The following is a 26,170-nucleotide window of genomic DNA, read 5'->3' on the forward strand; positions in this document are numbered from 1 at the left end:
TTCTCCCGCCTGCTAGAACAGAAGAAAGCCGTCACCCAGTACCTCTACAACTACAGTAGAATGAAACAGTCTGGGAAGATGGGGATGTTCTGGCCCGACAACTGGACACTGATGAAAAATGCATGCAGGCTCATGCGGCCGTTTGAGGAGGTGACCAACCTGGTGAGCCGCAGTGAGGGCACCATCAGCGACTTAATTCCCTACGCTTACTTCTTGGAGCATGCTGTGCGTAGAGTGGCGGATGAAGCTGCGAATGAGCGTGACCAGGAACCGTTACGGCAGGAACAGGCATGGGACCAATTTTTATCAGACCCAGCTGTTTCCTCAACACCTGCGGCAGCACAGAGGGGGGAGGAGGAGGAAGAAGAGAAGTCGTGTGCAGAAGATGAGTCAGACTCAGAGGATGATAAGCAAGGTGTTTCTTTGGGGGAGGAGGAGGAGGAGGGGACGGTGGCAGGAGAACACCCGCAGCAGGCGTCGCAGGGGGCTTGTGCTGCTCAACCTTCCCGTGGTATTGTTCGCGGCTGGGGGGAGGAGGTTGACTTACGTGACGTCACTGAGGAAGAGCAAGAGGAGATGGAGGGTACTGGATCCGACTTTGTGCAGATGTCGTCTTTTATGCTGTCCTGCCTGTTGAGGGACCCCCGTATAAAAAACCTCAAGGGGAATGAGCTGTACTGGGTGGCCACACTACTAGACCCTTGGTACAGGCACAAAGTGGCGGACCTGTTACCAACTCACCTGAAGGTGGAAAGGATGCAGCACATGCAGAACCAGCTGTCAACTATGCTTTACAATGCCTTTAAGGGTGATGTGACAGCACAACGCCAGCAAGGTACCACTGCCACTAATCCTCCTCCCGTGTCCACGCAGTCAAAGACAAGACGCTCCAGCGATCTCATGGTGATGTCGGACATGCGGACGTTCTTTAGTCCAACGCCTCGCCGTAGCCCTTCCGGATCCACCCTCCACCAACGCCTGGAACGGCAGGTAGCCGACTACCTGGCCTTAAGTGTGGATGTAGACACTGCTGTGAACAGCGATGAGGAACCCTTGAACTACTGGGTGCGCAGGCTTGACCTGTGGCCAGAGCTGTCCCAATTTGCCATCCAACTTCTCTCCTGCCCTGCCGCAAGCGTCCTGTCAGAAAGGACCTTCAGCGCAGCTGGAGGCATTGTCACTGAGAAGAGAAGTCGCCTAAGTCACAAAAGTGTTAAGTACCTCACCTTTATCAAAATGAATGAGGCATGGATCCCGGAGGGCTGCTGCTCGCCCCAAGACTAAGTCAGTCCCCGCACACACAGCATCTCTGCCTGCACGCCGTGTGACTGGCTGCCTGGCCTGCCCCAAGAAGACTAAGTCGCTCCCAGTCCCTCCACACAGCATGTCTGCCTGCAGGCCGCTTGACTACCTTCTCCGCCACCACCAACAGGGTCCGGGACTCCAGGCGGATTGCTGAATTTTTTAGGCCGCTGCTAGCAGCGGCCGCTGTAATAATTTTTCTGGTGCGTGTACATGACTGCCTAATTTTTCTGGCTGCACTGCGGGCAGCTGCAACAACAAAAGAAAAGGCATGTACATGCGCCCATTCCCCTTCGTGATCATTACCTTGCCGTGGTGAAGGGGCTTGCGTATCACAATGAAGTAATGACCGGCGCCTAGATGAGTGTCTCGGGGGGCACACAAAAGATAATAAGGTCGTTGCTTCATTGTGGTCAGACCAAATTTGATCAGCTGGACAGTCACTGTTCTGTCATTCAGCTACATCAGCCAGGCGACCATATGGGCTGTAAAGCCACCAAAACCTGCACTCTCGCCATGGTGCGCACCAGTCCAGCACGGCCGTCACTACACAAACAGCTGTTTGCGGTGCGTTACACGGTGAGTTTGGTGTGTCAGTGTGAAGCAGTACCTTAATTACACTCCCTGATTGATGTATACACATGCAAGATGTTTTAAAGCACTTTAGGCCTGTCATTTAGCATTCAATGTGATTTCTGCCCTTAAAACGCTGCTTTGCGTCAAATCCAGATTTTTCCCGGGGACTTTTGGCGTGTATCCCACTCCGCCATGCCCCCCTCCTGGTGTTAGACCCCTTGAAACATCTTTTCCATCACTTTTTTTGGCCAGCATAATTTTTTTTTTTTTCAAAGTTCGCATCCCCATTGAAGTCTATTGCGGTTCGCGAACTTTAACGCGAACCGAACGTTACGCGAAAGTTCGCGAACCCAGTTCGCGAACCTAAAATCGGAGGTTCGGCTCAACTCTAGAGACAAATAAACTGAGCCTATGAGGAATGGCCTGAAAATCACTATTTCTCCTTTGTGGAATGAGGACTATGGAAACTGACTAGGAAAAAGTCAGTGCGTCTTATGGGGTAAATAATACAATATTTGGTCTGGTGCCATGTGCCCCCCCCCCCCCCCTTCCCCACACACACACATAGGAATCCCTGCACTGTGGCTCCTGGCAGCTGTAGAGACTTCACCTGTCCAGACGGCGCTCTGGCGGTCTGCCGTACCTTCCTCTTCACATTCACAGGTTAGCTCCAGTGCATCATGCGCGAACACGGAGGGGTTACTAATGGCGCACATGTGCCTGTTATTACACAGTGGGTGCTAGTAGTGCACATGCGCTGGGTCAAATAGCAGCATACAGGTGAAGGGTCACTTGCCAGGTCTGTTAGCAGCGTGTAGGTGCAGAGTCACTTGCAGCATGGGTCACTAACGGCGCACACTCGCCATGCGCTGGGTATCTAGCGGCATACAGGCCATCAGCCTATGTGATTAGTGAGGAAGTGGGCATTGGCTTATAGGCAGTGATAAGTGGGGCAGTGGGCATTAGCGTATAGGCAGTGATTAATGGGGCATTGGGCATTATTGTGCAGGCAGAAAGCATTCGTGCATAGGCAGGGATTAGTGAGGCAGTGGGCATTAGTGTATAGGCAATGGGCATTACCGTATAGGCAGTGATTAGTCGGGCATTGAAGTATAGGCAGAAGGCATTAGTGTATAGGCAGGGATTAGTGAGGCAGTGGGCATTAGTGTATAGGCAATGGTCATTAGCGTATAGGCAGTGATTAATGGGGCAATGGGCATTAGCGTGTAGGCAATGATTAGTGGGGCAGTGGGCATTAGCGTATAGGCAGTGGTTAGTGGGGCAGTGGGCATTAGCGTATAGGCAGTGATTGGTGGGGCAGTGGACATTAGCGTATAGGCAGTGATTAGTGAGGAAGTGGGCATTGGCTTATAGGCAGTGATAAGTGGGGCAGTGGGCATAAACGTATAGGCAGTGATTAATGGGGCATTCGGCATTATTGTGTAGGCAGAAGGCATTCGTGTATAGGCAGGGATTAGTGAGGCAGTGGGCATTAGTGTATAGGCAATGGGCATTACCGTATAGGCAGTGATTAGTCGGGCATTGTTGTATAGGCAGAAGGCATTAGTGTATAGGCAGGGATTAGTGAGGCAGTGGGCATTAGTGTATAGGCAATGGGCATTAGCGTATAGGCAGTGGTTAGTGGGGCAGTGGGCATTAGCGTATAGGCAGTGATTAGTGGGGCAGTGGGCATTAGCGTGTAGGCAGTGATTAGTGGGGCAGTGGGCATTAGCGTATAGGCAGTGGTTAGTGGGGCAGTGGGCATTAGCGCATAGGCAGTGATTAGTGGGGCAGTGGGCATTAGCGTATAGGCAGTGATTAGTGGGGCAGTGGGCATTAGCGTGTAGGCAGTGATTAGTGGGGCAGTGGGCATTAGCGTATAGGCAGTGGTTAGTGGGGCAGTGGGCATTAGCGCATAGGCAGTGATTAGTGGGGCAGTGGGCATTAGCATATTGGCAGTGATTAGTGGGGCAGTGGACATTAGCGTATAGGCAGTGATTAGTTGGGCTGTGGGTATTAGCGTATAGGCAGTGATTAGTGGGGCAGTGGGCATTAGCGTATAGGCAGTGATTAGTGGGGCAATGGACATTAGCGTATAGGCAGTGATTAGTGGAGCAGTGGGCATTGGCTTATAGGCAGTGATAAGTGGGGCAGTGGGCATTAGCATATAGGCAGTGATTAGTGAGGCAGTGGGCGTTAACGTATAGGCAGTGATTAGTGGACATTAGCGTATAGGCAGTGATTAGTGGGGCAGTTGGCATTAGCATATAGGCAGTGATTAGTGGGGCAGTGGGCATTAACGTATAGGCAGTGATTAGTGGGGCAGTGGACATTAGCTTATAGGCAGTGATTAGTGGGGCAGTGGACATTAGCGTATAGGCAGTGATTAGTGAGGCAGTGGGCATTGGCTTATAGGCAGTGATAAGTGGGGCAGTGGGTATTAGCATATAGACAGTGATTAGTGAGGCAGTGGGCATTAGCATATAGGCAGTGATTAGTGGGGCAGTGGGCATTAACGTATAGGCAGTGATTAGTGGGGCAGTGGGCATTAATGTATAGGCAGGGATTAGTGAGGCAGTGGGCATTAGTGTATAGGCAGTGATTAGTGGGGCAGTGGGCATTAGCATATAGGCAGTGATTAGTGGGGCAGTGGACATTAGCATATAGGCAGTGATTAGTGGGGCAGTGGGCATTAGCCTATAGGCAGTGATTAGTGGGGCAGTGGACATTGGCATATAGGCAGTGATTAGTGGAGCAGTGGGCATTAGTGTATAGGCAGTGATTAGTGGGGCAATAGACATTGGCGTATAGGCAGTGATTAGTGGGGCAGTGGGCATTAGCGTATAGGCAGTGATTAGTGGGGCAGTGGACATTAGCGTATAGGCAGTGATTAGTGGGGCAGTGGGCATTAGCGTATAGGTAGTGATTAGTGGGGCAGTGGGTATTAGCATATAGGCAGTGATTAGTGGGGCAGTGGGCATTAGCGTATAGGCAGTGATTAGTTGAGCAGTGGACATTAGCGTATAGGCAGTGATTAGTGGGGCAGTGGGCATTAGTGTATAGGCAGTGATTAGTGGGGCCATGGGCATTAGCGTGTAGGCAGTGGGCATTAACGTGTAGGCAGTGAATAGTGGGGCAGTGGGCATTAGCGTATAGGCAGTGATTAGTGAGGCAGTGGACATTGGCGTATAGGCAGTGATTAGTGGGGCAGTGGACATTGGCGTATAGGCAGTGATTAGTGGGGCAATGGACATTGGCGTATAGGCAGTGATTAGTGGGACAGTGGGCATTAACGTATAGGCATTGAATAGTGGGGCAGTGGGCATTAGCGTATAGGAAGTGATTAGTGGGGCAGTGGGCAAAACAGAATAGACTGTGTAGAGTATGACTCTCATACTACATAGAATGGGGTAAAATTGGTCTGTGATCTTGCCTTTTCCAAAGACTTTTATCTCAAGTGTGTATGTAACCTAACACTTTGTTTTTTAAAGCAGATACATTAATTTATATATATATATATATATATATATATATATATATATATATATATATATATATATATATATATATATATATATATATATATATATATATAGACACTCAAGATGGACATTGAAAGAAGAACGATGCTTACTGAACAACGACTTTTCCTCCTAACATGGGACAGCTGTGAACTGTTTTGAACAAGTTATAGAACGCTATGCCACTTCTTGTCCTTGTCACAAGTATCCCTACCAGAACACTAGACGGGGATGCGCTGCAGCTGGAGGCGCGAACCCGCTAAAATCCTGCGCGCTCTCGTCACCTGACCGCCTGCCAGCTTCTGGGCGGTCGGTACCGTGTCGAGGTGGGCGTGCCCCCGTCTGCAATGTGACGTCTGTTCCCCGTTTGTCACGCTACCGATTGCGATTAGTTGCAGGCTTTGCAGAGGGAGATACCGGCAGCGCAGGATATCGGGTGACCCCGTTAGAGCCATGATGGAGGGGCAATCGGAGGAGGAGGTCTTGCCTTCCACTTCACGGGAAGAGGCAGACACAGCGTACGACGAGGTAACCTAGAAAGGGGAGGGGCCGCAGCGCGCGTCGTACCACAGAGATGGCGGGAAGGAGCTCTCCGGTGTCTCTGTACTGAACATTCCCGCCCCCGGCCCTGCACAGACACGCGCGCTCAGCCGGAATAGAATGCAGCAAAGCAGTCGTTACATAACTTCTTTTAGTCACTGCGTAACAGAGGAAACTTTTAGTAATTTTGTCACGTGAATGTAGTTCCAGCTGACGTGATGGAGTGGCAGTCCTGAGAGTCCAGAGCTTTATGGACTACTTTATATACCTAATCACAGGTGACCAGGTGGGCCAACCACTCCCATTTTTAGTGCAGATAGGTGAATGAAAAATTAAGCAGATGACTACATTTTGAAGACAAATTATTGATCAAACTAAAATTGCCCAGTTACTTACCTAGGGCTTTTTCCAGCCCCCTGAAGTCCTCCTGCACCCTCGCCATGACTCCCTGCTCCACCATTCCTCCGCTGCCCTCCCTCCGTAGGCAGGAATACTCAGCGAGGGAGTGTTCTGCATATGTGCAATAGTGATTTTTACTTACTGCGCAAAGAGAGCTCCTGTAACTGTAGCACATTGGATACAATACAATACAATAACATTTCTATAGCGCTTTTCTCCCATAGGACTCAAAGCGCTTAGGCTCTCTCAGATTCAGTAATTAGTAGGATGAAGTATTCACACAACAAAAGTTATATTTCTGCAAATGCCAAACTGAACAGGTGGGTTTTCAGTCTGGATTTAAACACGTCCAGGGATGGAGCTATCCTGATCTGTTGAGGTAAGGAGTTCCAAAACGTAGGGGCAGCATGACAGAAGGCTCTGGGACCAAAAGTTTCCAAGTGGACTCTGGGTATGACTAGATTATTAGAACCTGTTGATCTGAGAATGCGGGGATTGCTACGCAGCTGCAACATATCTTTCATGTATCCAGGGCCTAAATTATTCAGGGATTTAAATGTCGGTAGGCCGATCTTGAATAGGACCCTCCATTCTATAGGTAGCCAGTGAAGGGAGTGCAGGACTGGCATTATGTGGCAGTGACGGGGTTGGTTGGTTAGCAGTCTGGCAGCAGTATTCTGTATCAGCTGTAGTCGGTACAAGACCTTTTTTGGAAGGCCAGTGTAGAGAGCATTGCAGTAGTCCAGTCGGGATGTGATGAAGGCGTGGACTAAGGTTGGCAGATCTTCTGGGGGTATGAGGTGCTTGATTTTTGCAATGTTCTTCAGGTGAAAATAGGATGATTTCACCACAGCAGAGATTTGAGTTCTGAAGTTTAAATCCCAATCAATTAGAACTCCCAGGCTACGCACATGATCAGAGCTGCGCAGATCCGTGCCTCCTATTCCCAGTGGTGAAGACTGCAAGTTAAGTTGTTTTGTTATCATGCTCTGCCCTCCTATCAGAAGGACTTCAGTTTTGTCTGCATTTAGTTTCAGCCAGTTGTCATTCATCCATTGCTGTAGTTCACGTAAGCAGGCGTTTATAGTTAGAGTTGGGTCTGTCACACCAGGCTTGAAGGAAAGATATAGTTGAGTGTCGTCTGCATAGCAGTGGTATGTCAGGCCATGTTTTTGGATTAGTTTTCCCAGCGGTAACATGTAAATCGTGAAAAGCAGGGTAGAGAGGATTGAGCCCTGGGGCACCCCATACCTAAGTGATACAGGGGTGGACAGGAAGGGCCCCATAGACACTTTGTGGGTTCTGCCACTCAAGAAGGATTGGAACCACTGAAGAACTATGCCATCAATGCCGCAGTATTCCTGTAGCCTGTTTATCAAGATGTCATGGTCAACTGTATCAAAGGCTGCAGAAAGGTCTAGCAGTATGAGGATGGAGCACTCTCCTCTGTCTCTTGCCATGAGCAGGTGGTTGCATATTTGGATGAGGGCCGTTTCAGTGCTGTGGTGTTTCCTGAAGCCAGACTGGAATGGGTCATAACTGTTGTTTTGTAGGATTTTGGCTTCTAGCTGGAGGTAAACAGCTTTTTCAATTAGCTTGCCCAGAAAGGGAAGGTTAGAGACAGGTCTGTAGCTGGTCATTGCATCTGGGTCCAGGGAGGGTTTTTTGAGGAGAGGCCTGATGATTGCTTCCTTCAGTAAAGCAGGAAATATCCCTGATTTTAAGGAACAGTTAACAATTTTTAGGAATACCGGTACGAACAGGTCGGGGCAGTTCAACATGAACTGTGTTGGGCCAGGATCTAGGTCACAGGTAGTTAGGCGGACGTGAAGGAGGATGCTTGATGTGACTTCTTCATCAATTTCTTTGAAGTTTGACCAAGGTGTTACATTGTCTCTGCTAATGGTCTTCGGCGCTATATTAGGCTCAGATGCTGTAAGTTGGATGGCGGACCTTATAGCGGAGACTTTGTCTGTGAAGAAATGGGCAAATTGGTCACAGAGGTCCTTTGAAGACTCGATGTTAAGTTTTTGACATGCCGGGTTGCAGAGTTTTTCCACTGTGCGGAACAGTTGGGCTGGTTTGTTAACTGCATTTGCAATCTCTTGTGATAGAAAGGATGATTTTTTTCCCGTGATTACCTTTTGGTAGCTCTTCAAGTGGAGGATTAAGGCATGTTTGTCTTCTGGGGACTGAGATTTGCGCCACAGTCTCTCAAGTTATCGGCCTTGTCTTTTCAGCTCTTTTATAGCGTTATCAAACCACTGTGCATGATAGTGTGGAGTAAGATATTTGGTGCGCAGAGGAGCAATGGTCTCAAAGGTGGAGGACACACATTTGTTGTATTTAAACACCAGAGTATCAGGGTCCAAGCTGGAGTCAGTCAATTCATCAAAGCTAAGGTTATCTCGGATATGTTGAGGTGTTAGCCCTTTTAAGCGGCGATATTTTATTTGATTCTTGACCTGGTGTTTGACAGCTGGTATTGAGAGGGAGAAGTGGATAGTGTGATGGTCTGACCAGGCAACAGGATTAATTTCCACATTGGCTATTGACAGCCCAGTATGGAATATAAGGTCCAGAGTGTGGCCTTTCCTGTGAGTAGCAGAGCTGATTGATTGGAGGAAGCCCAGTTCATGTAAGGCACGAGGTAGCTCTATTCCAAGTTTTGAAGAGGAGTCATCCACCCATGGGGCCACGCTTCAAGCATTTGGGGGGACATTGGGGGAACCGAGCGTAGCGGGGTGATGGAAAAGGACTAGGAAGACTTTAGGGGCTGGAAGAAGCCTCCGGTAAGTAACAGCAATTTTTTTATCAGTTTAAATTTCCTTTAACCTTCATGAAATATATAAACACCCACCTATGGGCAGAAATGAATTAAGATGAATTGGGGTCCTAGGCGAGATAACAGTTTTTGCCCACTGCTGATTATCACCTGGCTTTTTTAACACGATTTGGACCAGGCCCCTAGATTCTCTCCAGGCAACTACCTAGGTTTGCCTTGTGGATGACCCGGCTCTGCCTATGGGCTAATATACTGAGCACCCAGGATACATTTTTTTTAAAAATGAACCTCCCCATAAGGGAGGTATGTAATGCAGTGTGCCATTGGGGGAGCGCCATTACTTATGGGGGGCTGCGCCTCTAGCCCCTTGTCCATGCGGAGTGCTACATGTTCTCCAGGGAGTGTCCGCCGTGACTGGCAGTTTGAAGATTTTACCTGTGGAATGCATGCTGGGAGATGTAGTACATAGATGTGAGTACGTCAATGGACTACATCTCCCGGCATGCCTTGTGGCATCTGGGAGCACGCTTCACAGGCAAAATCTTTTACTTGCTTATGTTCCTCAGGGAACATGGCGCACTCCACATGGACTGGGGTTAGAGGAGCAGCCCGCCGTAAGGTAAGTAATGATGCTTCCCTCAGCCACCCAAAGGCACGCTGCACTACATACTTTCCTTATGGGGAGGTGAATTATAAAAATAAATGTATCCTGGATGCTCAGTGCGCTTTAATGTGCCAAGCCTGACTAGGCACATGGCCTTCTCTCACTTGCTAGACTTTCTCTACCACTCTATGCATAGTCTGGACTCTGGACTATGCATCTTTCTTAAGGTATCGATTAACGATAACATTTTCCAGATGATAGATCGTCCGATTTACAATGCTGATGAAATGATCAATCGGTAATGGAAGGGATACTGCCATGCAGTTGAAGAAGATTGAAGGAATTAATCTGTTTTTCGTGCAATAAATTCCTTAAAGGGAAGGTTCAGGGACTGTTTAAAAAAAATAAAAATCCGCATCCACTTACCTGGGGCTTCCTCCAGCCCGTGGCAGGCAGGAGGTGCCCTCGGCGCCGCTCCGCAGGCTGCCGGTGGTTTCCGGTTGCCGACCTGGCCAGGCTGGCGGCCAGGTCGGGCTCCTTCCGCGTTCCAAAATGCGCCTCACGGCGGCGCGCTGGCAGTAAAGCCCGGAGGACGTCCGATGACGTCAGCGCGCCGCCGTGAGGCGCATTTTGGAACGCGGAAGGAGCCCGACCTGGCCGCCGGCCAGGTCGGGTCGGCCACCGGAGATCACCGGCAGCCTGCGGAGCGGTGCCAAGGGCACCTCCTGCCTGCCACGGGCTGGAGGAAGCCCCAGGTAAGTGGATGCGGATTTTTATTTTTTTTAAACAGTTCCTGAACCTTCCCTTTAAAGCAAACCCCAGCCAGCCACAGTGAAAATAGTTTGAGGCTGTGAAAAAAAACAAAAGTTAGATACTTGTGTGAGAAGAAGGAAGCATCTAGATCTTCCAGAGGCTTCTCACATCCTCTTTAAGACCATCACTGTATACTCTGACATATGCCCGCAACGTGCGAGAAGAGCCGTGTCTGCGCTGTAGCATAAATGCACTTTTGGACATTCAGTTACCTGTGTTGGTGGGGCTGTAGTGCACTTGTGCTTGTACATGGCCAGCAGTGTGGCCACAAGAAAATATCCAACAAGCTTTTGTTGGAAATGTTCAAAGGGTCCGTGCGTGGCAACGGTGGGGCGATGAGGCTTCCCTCTACCTAGGTAAGCAACTTTTTTTTTTCTTGCCGCCTCCTGTTTACATTTTAAATTGTTAACAAACTAAATGGTGAGTGTAAGAGTAACTTGACTTGTATTAGTTTATTGGTACCTGATACTTTTTTATGGCCAAGAAGGAGCCACCAATAAGCAGTACTAGTTCTACTTACATAACAGATGTATTGCACTGTCTACGTTATGATTCCTGTGAATTTTATAAAGGAAAAGCAGAGAATCCTATTCTAGACAGTTTCCATATTGGATACCTTTGACCTCTTGACATCATTTCCTCACGCTTTTTTTTTCTCCTCTTGCTAATTGTGTATTTGTTACCCCCCCTCCTCCTCCCAGAGTCTTCAGACACTCCCAGTGAGGTCTATACTAGGAAGTGCACTGTCTTAGGTCATTAGAAGGAGGTGGAAATAAAGGGAAGAGGAGGAATATATTATAGATGAAAAGCCCCCAGTATGCAACTGTTTGGCAATGGCAATTAAAGGGCCAGTGCTCCTAAGGTATGTGATAACTCCAACCCATAAGAGCAGAAAAAGTTTTGAATGCAGGATTAGCATCTTTATCACTTAAAGGGACTCCGAGCTCACCCCAAAAAAGAAAGTTGTACTCACCAGGGGCTTTCTCCAGCCCAGTGCTGGTCGGAAGGTCCCATGCCGGCGTCCTGGCTCCTCTCCTTCTCCCCGCTCCGGAATGGCTGACAGGCCGCAGCCCGGGCGACACTCGGCAGAGTGTCGGGCTGCTCCTTCCGCGTATGACGCGGCTGACGTCACACGCCGGCCGCCTCGCGTCATCACGGCGGCCGGCGTGAAAGTACTGCGCATGCGCGCTTTAATTGCGCATGCGCAGTACTTTCACGCCGGCCACCGTGATGACGCGAGGCGGCCGGCGTGTGACGTCAGCCGCGTCATACGCGGAAGGAGCAGCCCGACACTCTGCCGAGTGTCGCCCGGGCTGCGGCCTGTCAGCCATTCCGGAGCGGGGAGAAGGAGAGGAGCCAGGACGCCGGCGTGGGACCTCCCGACCAGCACTGGGCTGGAGAAAGCCCCTGGTGAGTACAACTTTCTTTTTTTGGGTGAGCTCGGAGTCCCTTTAATACACTCAGACTGGTTGCTGTTGAAATTTGATTTTTATGGGGACAATCCCGCTTTAAGTCTCAATTCTCTTTTGTTAAAAACAGGGCTTTGGAGTCGGAGTCGGGGCAATTTTGGGCACCCGGAGTCGGAGTCGTTGATTTCATAAACTGAGGAGTCGGGAGTCGGAGTCAGATGATTTTTGTACAAAATCCACAGCCCTGTTAAGTATTAGACTAAGGAGTCGGAGTTGAGGAGTCGGAGCCATTTTGGGTACCCGGAGTCGAAGTTGGAGTCGGAGTAGTGGTTTCATAAACTGAGGAGTCGGAGTTGGAGTCGGAAGATTTTTGTAGCCCTGGTTAAAAATACATCTTGAAGATCAAATGAAAAAAAGTGTTAGGGTCAGATAAGACCAACATCAAACTATTTGTCCTAAACACCAAACAGTATATCGGGTGAAATTCAAGTCAGCTCATCATTCAAAGAATACCATATCTTCTGTAAAGCATTGGGTTTAGAGCATCATGTGGGGTGTTCACCTGCAGCCATGACTGGTCACTTGTCAGGACCGAAGGAGAAATGGATAGGGCGAAATACTATCAAATTCGTGAGAAAACCTGCCCTATCAGAAAGTAGTCAGTGGGAAGAAGGTTCCTTTCCAATATGACTGTGGCCTGAATCACACAGCATAACCAACCACACAGTGACTGAAGGAGAAATAGAGAGTGCCTAGCAGAGACCAGACTTAAACCCTACTGAAAATCTTTGGATTGAGTTAAAGATTCCGGTCCACCAAAGGTCACCAACAAGTTTGACTAAACAGTCTGGTACAGAAAATGGGCAAATATTGCACAGTATAGATGTGCAAAGGTGGTAGAGATTTTCCCAGCAGATTTAAAGTGTACCATAGCTGAATGACTGTATCAGTTTTATACATACCTGGGGCTTCTTTCAGCCCCACGCGCTTGGATCCCTCCCACAGCGCCGTCCTCAAGAGGAAGTGAGCTCTTTTCGTATCTCTCCAGCAGCCGTCGGAGAGATACGTAGAGGGCACACTTCTCTTGCGCAGACTGGCTGCGACTGGAGGAAGTAACGGGACCCGGTACAGAAGACGGAGAAGACTGAGGACAGTGGCGTGGGAGTGATCCGTGCGCATGGGGCTGGAGGAAGCCCCAGGTTTGTATAAAACTGTTACAGGCATTAAGCTCTGGGTTCCTTTAAGGTTGCAAAAGGTGCTTCCACAAAGTACTGGCACAGGGACGATCCCTTATCCTGCTCAGTGATTCTGTTTTGTTTTTTTATTGTTTTTGAACAGTTTCTATCACATCTTTTGCTTGCCCATGATAAGTGAAATAAATGTAAATGCAGCTGGAAAAATTATAAGTTGCAGGTCTTCATTTCAGGCTTCAAAGCAAGAAAACTACTGTGTGTGTATAAAATATAAGTTTCAGGCAGGTATGCAAAAATACTGTAAAGTGAGAATGCTTTCACAATCATGAATTATAATAGTTTATTCATATGAATTTATAAAATGCAAAATTACCTCACAGAAGAAGAATCTAAATCAAATAAATATTGGTGTGACTATGCTTTGCCTGCAAAACAGCATCAATTATAGGTACATTTAAGCTGGAATTTGTTATTGACTCACGTATACCGTATGTCTACCCAGCAAAGTTAATGGCTGCACTTGTGACTCAGGAGTGGTGACTTCACTGCATGCAGTATTGCAGCCATTAACCCTTCCTGTCTCTTAAGTGCAGCCAATACCTCCTTCAGGCCCCCAAGTGCTGCAATTATTCACTACCTTTTTAAGCAGCCCAATATTTCCCCCTGCCCCTTTACTTGTTAATTGTCGTGGCCAGGACTTTCAGACCTTTATTTTCTTGGCATTGCCTTTACTCAAAGTATAACTCACCACTGGGTAAATTGCTGCAAATGGGAATGTTACTATCAGTATACACATTACTCTGTGCTCAGTTTTGCCTGTGACTCATGTATAAGTCGACCCCTATACTTTTATGAAGCGAATCAGACCTACATTTCTAGACTTATACTCGAGCATATACAGTAGTTATACCAAACAGGTGTTTAATTACCATCATTGTTTCACATAGGTCATAGGTGTAACATAGTCATTAACTGAACTAAAATCATCTGTTTCATAGGCTAAACGTGAGGAAAAGCCAAACTCCAGGGATGTACAGATAGTTTTATCTTACATTGCACATATGCAGAGCAGTGCAAATGACCCCCGCTGGAGCTGGAACGGTTAGTGCTATTTGTAGATCAGTGTCCCATGCCATATCTTTATGTGCTATTGTTGCCCTCCCATGTCGATTTCTCGCGTGCATATGCAGAGCAGGGAGCGTGCCATTCACTGATTCACGCTGACTGGATCCAGCGCCACATATGCAGAGCGGGGATCGTTTACTCACTCACTGATTCACGACGACGGGATCCATCTGCAGCTTCCGGTAGATGTGTCATAGAAATAAGACTGTGACAGACAAGGAGAAGGATGAATCCTAGTGTAAGGGATCGCTCTGCGCATACTGGTGGGTGGATGTCTCGCTCCTGTCGCCGCCTCAGACCATACTGCGGCCGAGAGGAGTGAGACATCCACCCACCAGTATGCGCAGAGCGATCGTCAGGATAGTCAGCTGACACTTAGGCAGGGGTTTATTTAATAAATATAATATGGTGGATGCTGACCCTGACTGGGATTGAGCCCTGGTCTCTCATGTCAGAGACGATGCCCTTGACCAGTATGCTATAGCTGACACACAGTCAGGATGTTTTGCTGGTCAGTACTGGTTAGTCAGCTGACATGTATTGCCACCTGTGTAAGCTGATCTCTCTGTAAGCTGACACTTAAAGGCCTAGTGCACACCAAAAACCGCTAGCAGATCCGCAAAACGCTAGCGTTTTTTTAAGTGTTTTTTTTTTTTATTATTATGAAGCGTTTTGCTGTTTTGTGTAGTGTTTTTTACTTAAAGTGAAGCGTTTTTGGTAGCGTTTTTTGTGTAGCAGATTACAGATATTGTTACAGTAAAGCTGTTACTGAACAGCTACTGTAACAAAAATGCCTTGAAAACCGCTCTGATCTGGCATTTTATCAAGCGTTTTGCGTTTTTCCTATACTTAACATTGGAGGCAGAAACACCTCCGAAATCCAAACAATGCTGCAGCTCGGGAGTTTGCGTTTCAGCTAAAACCGACCCGCTCTGGTGTGCACCAGCCCATTGAAATACATTACCCAAGCGTTTCCTCAGCCGCAAGCGTTCCTAATAACGCAACCGAATCACTCTGGTGTGCACTAGGCTAAACAGGATTAATATATAGTAGCAAATATATCAGCGCCAAGGGACAATGGAACCGCCGCTGAGAAGAACAATGTTCAGAAGTCAGGCATACATCAAAGGTCAGCGCAGGTTTAGAAAGTCATATGTAGGGAATGGTAAATTCTTCACCACAATATATCAAATGCTCAGAGGTAGATATCCGCCAAAACATCAAAACTAGAAAAGGCTTACCAGCTCCCAACAACCCACATTATAAGGTTGTAAAATGGCTCAGGTCACAGATAACGTCCAGGGAACATCAGACGTCGTGAAGATCCAGTGCACATCCGTATGGAGGTAAAGTTTCAGGAATTTATATAGGAAAACAAAAACGGCAATATCTAAGCTTAACCCGTTTATTTAGATAAAATTTCTTTAACCACTTTACCCCCGCCCGTACGGATTTCTCGGTCCCTTTTTCCATCCTTTAACCCCCAGGGACGGAGAAATCCGTACTTTCCGCATTCCCGCCATTGTCCGCGCTCCCGCTCGTAAACACGCCTTATAATGTGGGTTGTTGGGAGCTGGTAAGCCTTTTCTAGTTTTGATGTTTTGGCGGATATCTACCTCTGAGCATTTGATATATTGTGGTGAAGAATTTACCATTCCCTACATATAATGATATAATGTTTTATGTTCATTTTCAGTTTGATGCTAGCAATACATTCCAAAAAACTGGGACAAGGGCAATAAAATTCTGGAAAAGTTGTATTATGGTTAGAAAAAAAAATTGGTGAATGTCTCTCAACTACTTAGGTTAGTTGACAATGGGTCACTAACATGACTGCATATAAAAATCACATACCAGAGAAATGAGTCTCTCAGAATAAAGATGAGAAAAGGTACTCTACTCTGTAAAGTCTGCAGATAGTGTGACAACTGAAGAATACACTTTGTCAGCATATAATTGTAAAGATTTTGGGGGATTTCATATTCCATAACCTATAATATCATTAAAAGGTTATAAATCCAGACAACTCTTTGTAAGCAAGAAACATAGTTGAAAGCCAGTATTGGACAGATGTGATCTTCTGGCTTCTTCGTCTACGCCACAGTTTCCCTCTGCCTCCACAAATATAAGCTAAATGGAAAATCATGGATGCATCATCCTCAAGGCTAAATTAAAAAGCCTGTCCAACTGGTTTACAGCACATAGTTCAAAAGCCTGGTAAACATGCCCTTGTCCCACACTTTTTAAAACATGATGCCTTTTAAGTCCTGTAAGTTGGGAGGTGGAGTCTTCATAGAGTAGACCTGTTTTTTTCCACCATATCCTTCATGCATTGTGTTTTCTCGTGGCCAGCATTAAGGTTTCTGGTGCTTTTTGCTGCAGTAATTCTTCATTGAGGGATTCAATTACATGGGCTAGTCTTCAACACCCATGGCTGTTACTGTTGGGTGCTCATGCCCCTTTCACCACTTTTCCTTTCTTGGTCCACTTTTCATAGGTGCTAAGAACTGTATATCAAGAACACTACACAGGATTTGCCGTTTTGGAGATATTCTGATCTAGTCATCTAGCTATCACAATTTGAATTTTGACAAAGTTGCTCAGTTCCTTACACACAGCTATTTTCACCTTCAACCAGACTGCTCACTGGCTGCCTAATATATCGCAGTTCATAATGGTACCTCTGTTATAAGATCATTGATATTATGCACTTTGCTGTAATATGTGTGGGTGCTGTGTCATCCTAACTCAGCTTTGGGCCCTCTACCAGAGTTCTAGGATCTTAAAAGGTCCATTAAATACTTGTTTGTCTGAGATTAGGAGACTGACTTGATTACCATAAAATATATTTTTCATCTGTACAAGACACATTGTTGGTTTACTTCTGTTCCATGCATCAATACAATGTTTCTGTGTTTTGGACCTAGTTTCCTTTCATTTGTTGACTAAAGATGGACATCATTATATTCCTCTGTAGCATTTGCTGGTGCAGCTTGAACTTATTTGGTTCCTCAATGACTATAAGTTACTCATGCTGATATATTTAAAGATTAACTGATATAAGGGGTTGTGTATTTGCTGATTTTATATTTATAATTCTCCATCAGTAGGATATTGCCATCCGTTTACTTTTCATTTCAGAAGGCAGAATGGATAGAAACAACCCAGGACACCGCTGCATAAGCACATCACCCTGAAATAATTGTATTAGACCGCCATAGACATTAGAGGGCAGTAGAGTATCTGCAGGCCATTTTAATTGATGAAAACTAAACAAACTGTTTACCACAGTGTTAATGGGATTATCATAAATAAAGTTACTGTGTTCTTATTTTCAGTTAATCATTGTGTGATTTTCATTATCTTTGCAATTTGGACTATGATTAATAAAGAGATTTATTTTTGTTTGTTTGATGTCTTGCGCTAAATCCATGAAGTGTAACTTAGGGTGAGTAAGATTAAGCTCAGCTTTTGTGTGTATATTGCCATGCCTACATTTTATACAATAACATTTGTAAAGTGCTTTTCTCCCATAGGACTCAAAGCGCATAGTTATGTCTCAGATTAATACAAGATTTTGGAACTCTTCTACATTTCCTGTCTACTGTGAGTCCAAAGGATGTGCAATACACTTCCCTGTAGGAATATACAGGGGTTGGACAAAATAATGGAAACACCTTGAAAATCAACAAACTATATTTTAATATGATGTAGGTCCACCTTTTGCAGCAATTACAGCCTCAATTCTCCAAGGTATTGATTCATACAAATTGTGTATTGTTTCCAAAGGAATTTTAGCCCATTCTTCAGTTAAAACACCCTCCAGTTCTTTTAGAGACGATGGCGGCGGAAATCGACTTCTTACTTTAACCTCCTCGGCGTTCTATTGAGATCGCCAGGGAGGCTGCGGGAGGGTTTTTTTTTAATTAAAAAAAAACTATTTCATGCAGCCAACTGAAAGTTGGCTGCATGAAAGCCCACTAGAGGGCGCTCCGGAGGCGTTCTTCCGATCGCCTCCGGCGCCCATAATAAACAAGGAAGGCCGCAATGAGCTTGTTTTGCTTAGATCGTCGCCATGGCGACGAGCGGAGTGACGTCATGGACATCAGCCGACGTCCTGACGTCAGCCGCCTCCGATCCAGCCCTTAGCGCTGGCCGGAACTTTTTGTTCCGGTTGCGCAGGGCTCAGGCGGCTAGGGGGGCCCTCTTTCGCCGCTGCTCGCGGCGAATCGCCGCAGAGCGGCGGCGATCAGGCAGCACACGCGGCTGGCAAAGTGCCGGCTGCGTGTGCTGCACTTTATTTGATAAAAATCGGCCCAGCAGGGCCTGAGCGGCAGCCTCCGGCGGTGATGGACGAGCTGAGCTCGTCCATACCGCTCAGGAGGTTAATCTCTAATAACGACCATAAATGCTCAATAATGTTGAGGTCTGAGGATTGTGGTGGCCAGATGAAATGTTCAACTTCATTGGAATGTTCCTCATACCATTCTTTAACAATTCTAGCTGTATTTATTGGGGCATTATCATCTTGAAAGATGGCATTCACCTCCGGAAACGGTTCTTGAACCATAGGATGAACTTGGTCGGCCAAAATTCCTAATAGTATCGGGTGTTAATTCTTCCATGAAGGGAAATCATTGGCCTGGCGGATTTCCAAGAAATAGCACGCCAGATCATCACAGAACCCCCACAATGTTTTACGGTTGGGAGAAGGTAGTCTGGATGAAATGCTTCTTTCGGCTGTCTCCAAATGTACACTCGGCCGGAGGTCAGAAATAAGGTAAACGATGATTCATCAGAGAAAATCACATTTTTCCACTGCTAAAGGGACCAATTCTGGTGGTTTCTACACCACTCTAAACGCTTTGAAACATTTGTCTTTGAGAGCAGAGGTTTTCTAATTGCAGTTCTTCCGTTGAATCCAGATTTGTGGAGCTCCCAACGGAACAGTTTTTGTGGAAACTGGGTTCTGTAGGTGTTCATTCAGCTCTGCAGTGATTTTAGGAGCCGTGGTCTTGAAAGCTTTTCTAACAAATCGATTTAGAGTCCGATGGTCTCCCTCAGACAACTTCGACTTTCAGCCACAACTGTGCTTTGCTGGGGACGATTTACCTTCTCTTTTAAAGACAGTCATTGTTTTTGAGACAGGACCTCTTGAAATGCCAACCATTCGGGCAGTTTCTGTTACAGTAGCGCCTACCATAGGAGCACCAACACTTTGGCCTCTTTGAAAGTCTGAGAGATCTGCCATTATTATAAATTATAACCAACTTTGGATTAAATATCTGTAAAAAACAATTCTTTTGATTAAACATATTAAATAACAAAAATAATAAAAAAAAAAAATTAACATAAGTTTTGATTGCTTAAAACATGTTCAAAGATTATGATGTCAAAATGTTAGGTTTTTCCATTATTTTGTCTAACCCCTGTAGATGTCAATTAAACTCCACAGAGTTTTAGCCTCGTCTAAAAATATCTATTATTTTGTGTGCCCATCTTTATCAGTAGAATCCAAACAGATGTTTTAACCCTCCGTCTCTCCAAAACTAAGATACAGTAGTTTGGTTTGGCCTTCCACTTCTATTATTATGGAATTTCCCCTGGAATCTTAAAATGAACCTCCAGACTAAAAATATACTGAGCAGCACTAGAAAAGCTTGGTGTTTCTTTAACAGTTTCACAGCATCAGAACTTTGTTTTTCATACCCAAGCCTAATTTTTAGCTGCTTAGAAGCTAAGCTCCACCCCATCAAAGAAAACTGCCCGGGCATTTTTCCCCTGATGCTGTGCAAACCCACTGATAGGATTTCTGATGTTGTTCTCGTTGCCTAGCAGCTGGGAGAGGTGCTCAGGACACAGGACAGTTGGAACTGTGTCTCATGCTCCCTGTCACCTCCTTTCAACCAAAAAGATGGCTACCCTCATGCAATCGCAAACTTTTGCCTGTTCTTTTAAAACAGGGTCAGTAAGAGATTATATTACCTATCTATTTTAATTAACATAACTATTGTAACTTAATGACAGTATGTTTGTTTAGGCTGAAGTTCCTCTTTAAAGAGGAACTTTACTGATTACAACCTAATGAATAAAATTGCTTATTTTGTTTTACAATATTCATTTAAAAGTATTTAGTCAATATTTGCCCATTGTATTTCTCACCCTGTTTTACATTCTTAAAGTGTACCCGAGACGGTACACTGTGCCTAATTTAAACTTACCTGGGGTCTCCTCCAGCCCCATGAGGATCCTGGGCTCCCTTGCTGTCCTCCCCGGCCGCTTTGTTGTCCCAGGATAGCCTCTGGTATCTTCCAAAGTCGGGGCCAGTCATGGTGCCAGACAAGGAGAATGATTCCCGATGCGGGAGCAAGCTCAGAACACCACAACCGAAGAAGATGCCAGAGGCGATCCTGGGACCACGGAGCGGCCAGGGAGGATAGCGAGGGAGCCTACGATCCTCATGGGGCTGGAGGAAGCCGCAGGAAAGTACAGTATAAAATACGGCATTTTTTTGAGATCTCAGATTCATGCTACATGCAGCATTTTTACAGTTGTTGAGTTTCTGTTACAAGTAAAGAAACACTGTAAAAACCAAAATCGCTGTGAAATCACTTGCTAAAAAATTGCTACAAAACCACTTAGAGATTGAGAAATATGGATATGGGAAGTGTATCTGGTGCTGAAACCAGGATAATTAGCATACTACTATATATCCTGAATAACGTCCTACATTCTACAATATGTCGTTGTGATGCCTCTTTAACCATTCTCATACCACAGGGCTCTGGCACCTTAATGGACAACTGAAGTCAGATGTATATAGAAGCTGCCATATTGGTTTCCTTTTAAGCAATACCAGCTGCCTGGCTGTCCTGCTGATCCTCTGCCTCTAATATTTTTAGCCATAGACCCTGAACAAGCATGCAGCAGATCAGGTGTTTTTGATATTATTGTGAGATCTGATAAGATTAGCTGCCTGCTTGTTTCTGGTGTGATTTAGACACACTGCAGCCAAATAGACCAGTTGGGCTGCTAGGCAACTGGTATTGTTTAAAAGGAAATAAATATGGCAGCCTCCATGTCCCTCTCACTACAGTTGTCCTTTATAGACCAGAACTATCCTCTTCCTATTTGGTTTAGTGATTGTCGTGATTGGCTTACAGTAATCACGGGGTCAGGAGCCAAACAAATCAGCTCCTGACCTGTATGTGGATGCTCTGCTGTCAGCGTGACAACAGAACGAGTGGGCACAGTGGTGAAAACAGCCAGAGCAACCAGACCGAGCGGTGTGACGATTAAAATCTATTAGTACAGGAAGGGGGAGGGTTCTAGGCACTTCGGCAAATGGAATGAAGACTGTCCTAAACAACACCAGCTTATACATAAAACCCCATCCTGATATGAGCATTAATGGCTAAATATTGAGCAAACAGGATGTGCATCCGGTATGTTTTAAAATCTATGCCCTGGCAGGTATAACAGGATTAAAATGTATGCCCTTGCAGGTATAACAGGACATAAATGGCGTAGATTTCAATCATCAAGGTTTGGAACCAGTAAGGATACTGGGTGATGCTTAAACACCAATTTCAAATACTGTGTAATATTTAAAGAGAATCTGTATTGTTAAAATCGCACAAAAGTAAACATACCAGTGCGTTAGGGGACATCTCCTATTACACTCTGTCACAATTTCGCCGCTCCTCGCTGCATTAAAAGTGGTTAAAAACAGTTTTAAAAAGTTTGTTTATAAACAAACAAAATGGCCACCAAAACAGGAAGTAGGTTGATGTACAGTATGTCCACACATAGAAAATACATTCATACACAAGCAGGCTGTATACAGCCTTCCTTTTGAATCTCAAGAGATCATTTGTGTGTTTTTTCCCCCCTGCAGCTATCTTCCACTGAAGTGTCAGGCTGTTTCTTCCTGCAGAGTGCAGACAGCTGTGCCTGTATGTAATTCCTCAGTATGTGAAAGCCCAGCCAGCTCAGAGGAGGATTTATCCAGCTTGTAAAAGAGAAGAGAGAAGCTGCCCTAATCTAAATAATACACAAGCAGTGTGCAGAGAGGGGCCTGGAGGGGGGAAATGCATCACAGAACTACAACACTGAAGAACTTGGCAGCCTTCCAGACACAGCCTGACAAGTCTGACAAGAGAGAGATAAGTTGATTTATTACAGAGACGGTGATAGCAGAAAGTGCTGCAGTAAGCTAGAACACATTAGAATAGCTTTTGGAACTTGTAGGATGATAAAAAACAGGATGCAATTTTTGTTACGGAGTCTCTTTAACGTGTATCTGAGATGTGTACAAGGGCTGTATTTATACTTAGAGTCTGAAGCGAGAATAAATCTCGCTTCAGACCTCATAGATAGCAGGGGCATGTGTGCCCCTGCTAAAACGCCGCTATCCCGCGGCTTAACGGGGGTCCCTGATCCCCCAAATCCCCTCCGTGCAGCGGGGGAGCGCTTCCGCATTGGGACAGGGCTAACCGCCGCAGCCCTGCCTCCCGCGCGTCTGTCAGACGCGTACCTCCGCCTCTCCCCGCCCCTCTCAGTCTTCCTTCACTGAGAGGGGCAGGGGAGAGGTGGTGATGTGCGTCTGATAGACGCGCTGAGAGGCAGGGCTGCAGCCGTTAGCCCTGCCTCCAGGAAGAGCAAAATTTACGACCAAGTTGGTTGTTGATTTTGCAGGGGTGGGTTTGGGGGTGAAGGGACCCCCGTTTAGCCGCGGGATAGCGGCGTTTTAGCAGGGGCACACATGCCCCTGCTAACTATGAGCTCTGAAGCGAGATTTATTCTCGCTTCAGAGTCTCTTTAAGCTGGGGCTTTTTCGTGAGCTCCCTCTCCACCTGCTCTATTCTGCCGCTAACTTGTTCAGTAATCTTGCCAGTCGTGGGCTCCTGCACATTCATGGCAAGGCCGTGGGTGCAACCCCATCGTGCTCCCGCACTTGGGAACTCCTGCACAGTACTATTGCGTACGCGCAGCCAAGCCTCACATGCGCTGAAGAGTGCGGCCAGCCAGATTACTGGCTGAGATAGTGGCGGAATGGAGCAGCTGGAAAGGACGGCAAGGGAGCCCACTCATTTCATGGGGCTGGAGGAAGCCACAGGTAAGTATAATTACAACTCTTTTTAGATGTCTCTGGTTTCATTTAAATTTTGATAATGGGGAAAGGAGTGAGAGCCTGTTTTGGATTTTTATTGCTGTCAGTGTCCTCACATAGAGACACCTTTTGTCTTGACATAAAATGGGTACATTCTGCAACAGGGACAGAGATGCCAATAAATAAACATTTTTTGTAGACCGGTTTTATTATCGTCTCAAAGTTTATTAACTCTGATTTTCTGTCTACCGGACCACCAAGATTTTAATCAGTTATGGAGACCTATAGAGGTCAGTCTTCCTTTAAGCGGATCCGAGATGAAAAACTAACTCTAACAAGTAACTTGTCTATATATCTTATCTAAAGTTTAGATAGTTTACACAGCAAATCTAGCTGCAAACAGCTTCAGTTTATTATTATTTATTCCTGTGATACAATGAGAGCGACCATGTTCTGTTTGTCACATTACACACAGGAAAGCTGATAGCATCTCCAGCCCTCAGCCTGTGACAAATTTACTCCCTTTCCCCCTCCCTCTTCCCCTCTGCCTCTTAAATCTCTGGCTAGTAACCTCCTCCTCCTGCCCAGACTAAGCTCCCATAAGCCTTGCTACAGTGCCAAGGCTCTCTGGAGAAGCTGTGGACAAGGCTTGTTTAGTTTATAGTGAATTAGAGTATTAAAACAAAAAAAAAAGTATTTGTCTTGAGGAATGCCCTATAAACTATATGAAAGGAACACAATTATGCAATGAGTAAAAGTTTATCTCGGATCCACTTTAAGGGGATATATAGAGCAGTAAAATCTTCACTATCCAAAAAGAAAATATATTTACTTTTTGTGAATATATTATATCTTTTCATTGGACAACATTGAAGATATGACAGTTTGATACAATGAAAAAGTCAGTGTACAACTTGTATAACAGTGTAAATTTTCTGTCCTATCAAAATAACTCTACATACAGCCATTAATGTCAAAAGTGCAGGAAACAAAAGTGAATACACCCTTAATTGAAGAATGTCAAAATTGTGCCATAGTGTCAATATTCGGTGTCCTTCCCATTATTTTCCAGCCCGGCCTTAAAGTGTACCAGAGCTGAGTAAACTAAAAAAGTTTTATACAAACCTGGGGCGTCCTCCAGCCCCACCCGCTCGGATTTCTCCCATGCCGCCGTCTGCAGCTCTGGTATCCTGTCACTTCTGTCAGTCGGGGCCAGTATGCAGTAAGAGAAGTGTGCTCTGCGTATTTCTCCAGCAGCCACTGGAGAGATACATAGAGGGCGCACTTCTCCTGTGTAGACTTTCTGAAGTGACGGGACCCGGTACAGGAGCTGCAGACAGAGGAGGACAGGGGCGTAGGAGCGATCCGAGCAGATGGGGCTGGAGAAAGCCCCAGGTATGTATAAAACTGTTTATTTTACTCCGCTCTGCTTCTCTTTAAATCTCTAGGGCACTAAGTTCACTAGAGCTTCACAGGTTTCCACCGGAATCCTCTTCGACTCCTCCATGACGACATTACGAAGTTGGTGTGGTGGATATTATAATAATTAATAATTGCAGTATTTCTATAGCGCCTTTCTCCTGTCGGACTCAAAGTGCTTGCGAGGCAGCCACTAGAGCGCACGCAGTAGGCAGTAGCAGTGTTAAGGAGACTTGCCCAAGAAACTCCTTACTGAATAGGTGCTGGCTTACTGAACAGGCAGAGCCGAGATTTGAACCCAGGTCTCCTGTGTCAGCGGCAGAAGCCTTAACCATTACACTATCCAGCCACTATTAGAGGCCCTGTGCTCCTCCACCTTCCATTTGAGGATGCCTCACAGATGCTCAATAGGGTTTAGGTCTGGATGCAAGCGAGTTGTCATCTTGGAGGTGTGTTTGGCGCTGTTATGTTGAAATACTGCCCTGTGGCCCAGTATCTGAAGTGAGGAGGTCGTGTTCTGCTTCAGTATGTTACAGTACATGTTGGCATTCATGGTTCCCTCAAAGAACTATCCGAGGACATAACAACAAAAGTTGTTAAGTGATACCTTTAATGACTAACTGTACAAGATTTATTTGCAAGCTTTCAAAACTTTAATTTTCTTCTTCATGCATGTTTCAGAACTGGATCAGAACCATCCTGTTCTGAAACATGCCTGAAGAAGAATCTTAAAGTTTTGAAAGCTTGCAAAGAAATCTTGTGTAGATAGTCATTAAAGGTATCACCTAAACAATTTTTGTTATGTCTACGGATTCTCTTCATGACTAATATCGGACCACACGCAACTGGCTTCAAAGAACTATAACTCCCCAGTGCTGGCAGCACTCATGCAGCCCCAAACCATAACACTCTCACCACCATGCTTGACTGTAGGCAAGAACACTTGTCTTTGTACTCCTTACCTGGTTGCTGCCACACATACTCTACACCATCCGAACCTAAAAAGTTTATCTTGGTCTCATCAGACCACAGGGCATACCTACATAAAATGTGTTGGATAATTTGGGTACTGGGTACAGCCACTGGTAGAATATCAACAATACTGTCGATATTCTAAGGCACCTGCATTTACACTAATACTAACCCTAGATAATTCATAATCTAGTCCCTACTGTAAACCCTATTCCTAACATTACCTGTCCCTTCTATGCATAATTTGCATCCATGTCCTTATTCTTCTTGTCTTCAGCAAACTGTTTGCAGGCTTTCTTTTGCATCTTCTTTGGAAGACAGCTATGCAGACCAGTTTGGGATAGTGAGCAGCATATGGTCGGAGCACTGACAGGCTGACCACTTACCCCTTCAACTTCTG

General features: G+C 45.9%; 1 protein-coding gene across 4 annotated transcripts in view; it reads left to right on the forward strand.

Annotated features, from left to right (window-relative positions):
• The first annotated feature begins 5,668 nt into the window (after positions 1 to 5,668).
• The window catches only part of SMARCA1 (SWI/SNF related, matrix associated, actin dependent regulator of chromatin, subfamily a, member 1), a 254,961-nt gene continuing 234,459 nt past the window's right edge, over positions 5,669 to 26,170 (forward strand). Inside the window, exons 1-2 of one of the 4 annotated variants that reach the window (XM_068251160.1) lie at positions 5,669 to 5,927; positions 14,141 to 14,243. In XM_068251160.1, the coding sequence (XP_068107261.1) occupies positions 14,220 to 14,243 (24 nt within the window). In that variant the 5' untranslated portion in view covers positions 5,669 to 5,927; positions 14,141 to 14,219. Of the gene's footprint in view, positions 5,928 to 5,973; positions 6,226 to 14,140; positions 14,244 to 26,170 lie in introns of those variants that run through there. The other 3 variants (XM_068251159.1, XM_068251157.1, XM_068251158.1) reach the window with 3 other exon arrangements.

This window comes from Hyperolius riggenbachi, chromosome 8 (genome assembly GCF_040937935.1).
Source record: "Hyperolius riggenbachi isolate aHypRig1 chromosome 8, aHypRig1.pri, whole genome shotgun sequence".
Classification (NCBI taxonomy): Eukaryota; Metazoa; Chordata; class Amphibia; order Anura; family Hyperoliidae; genus Hyperolius; species Hyperolius riggenbachi.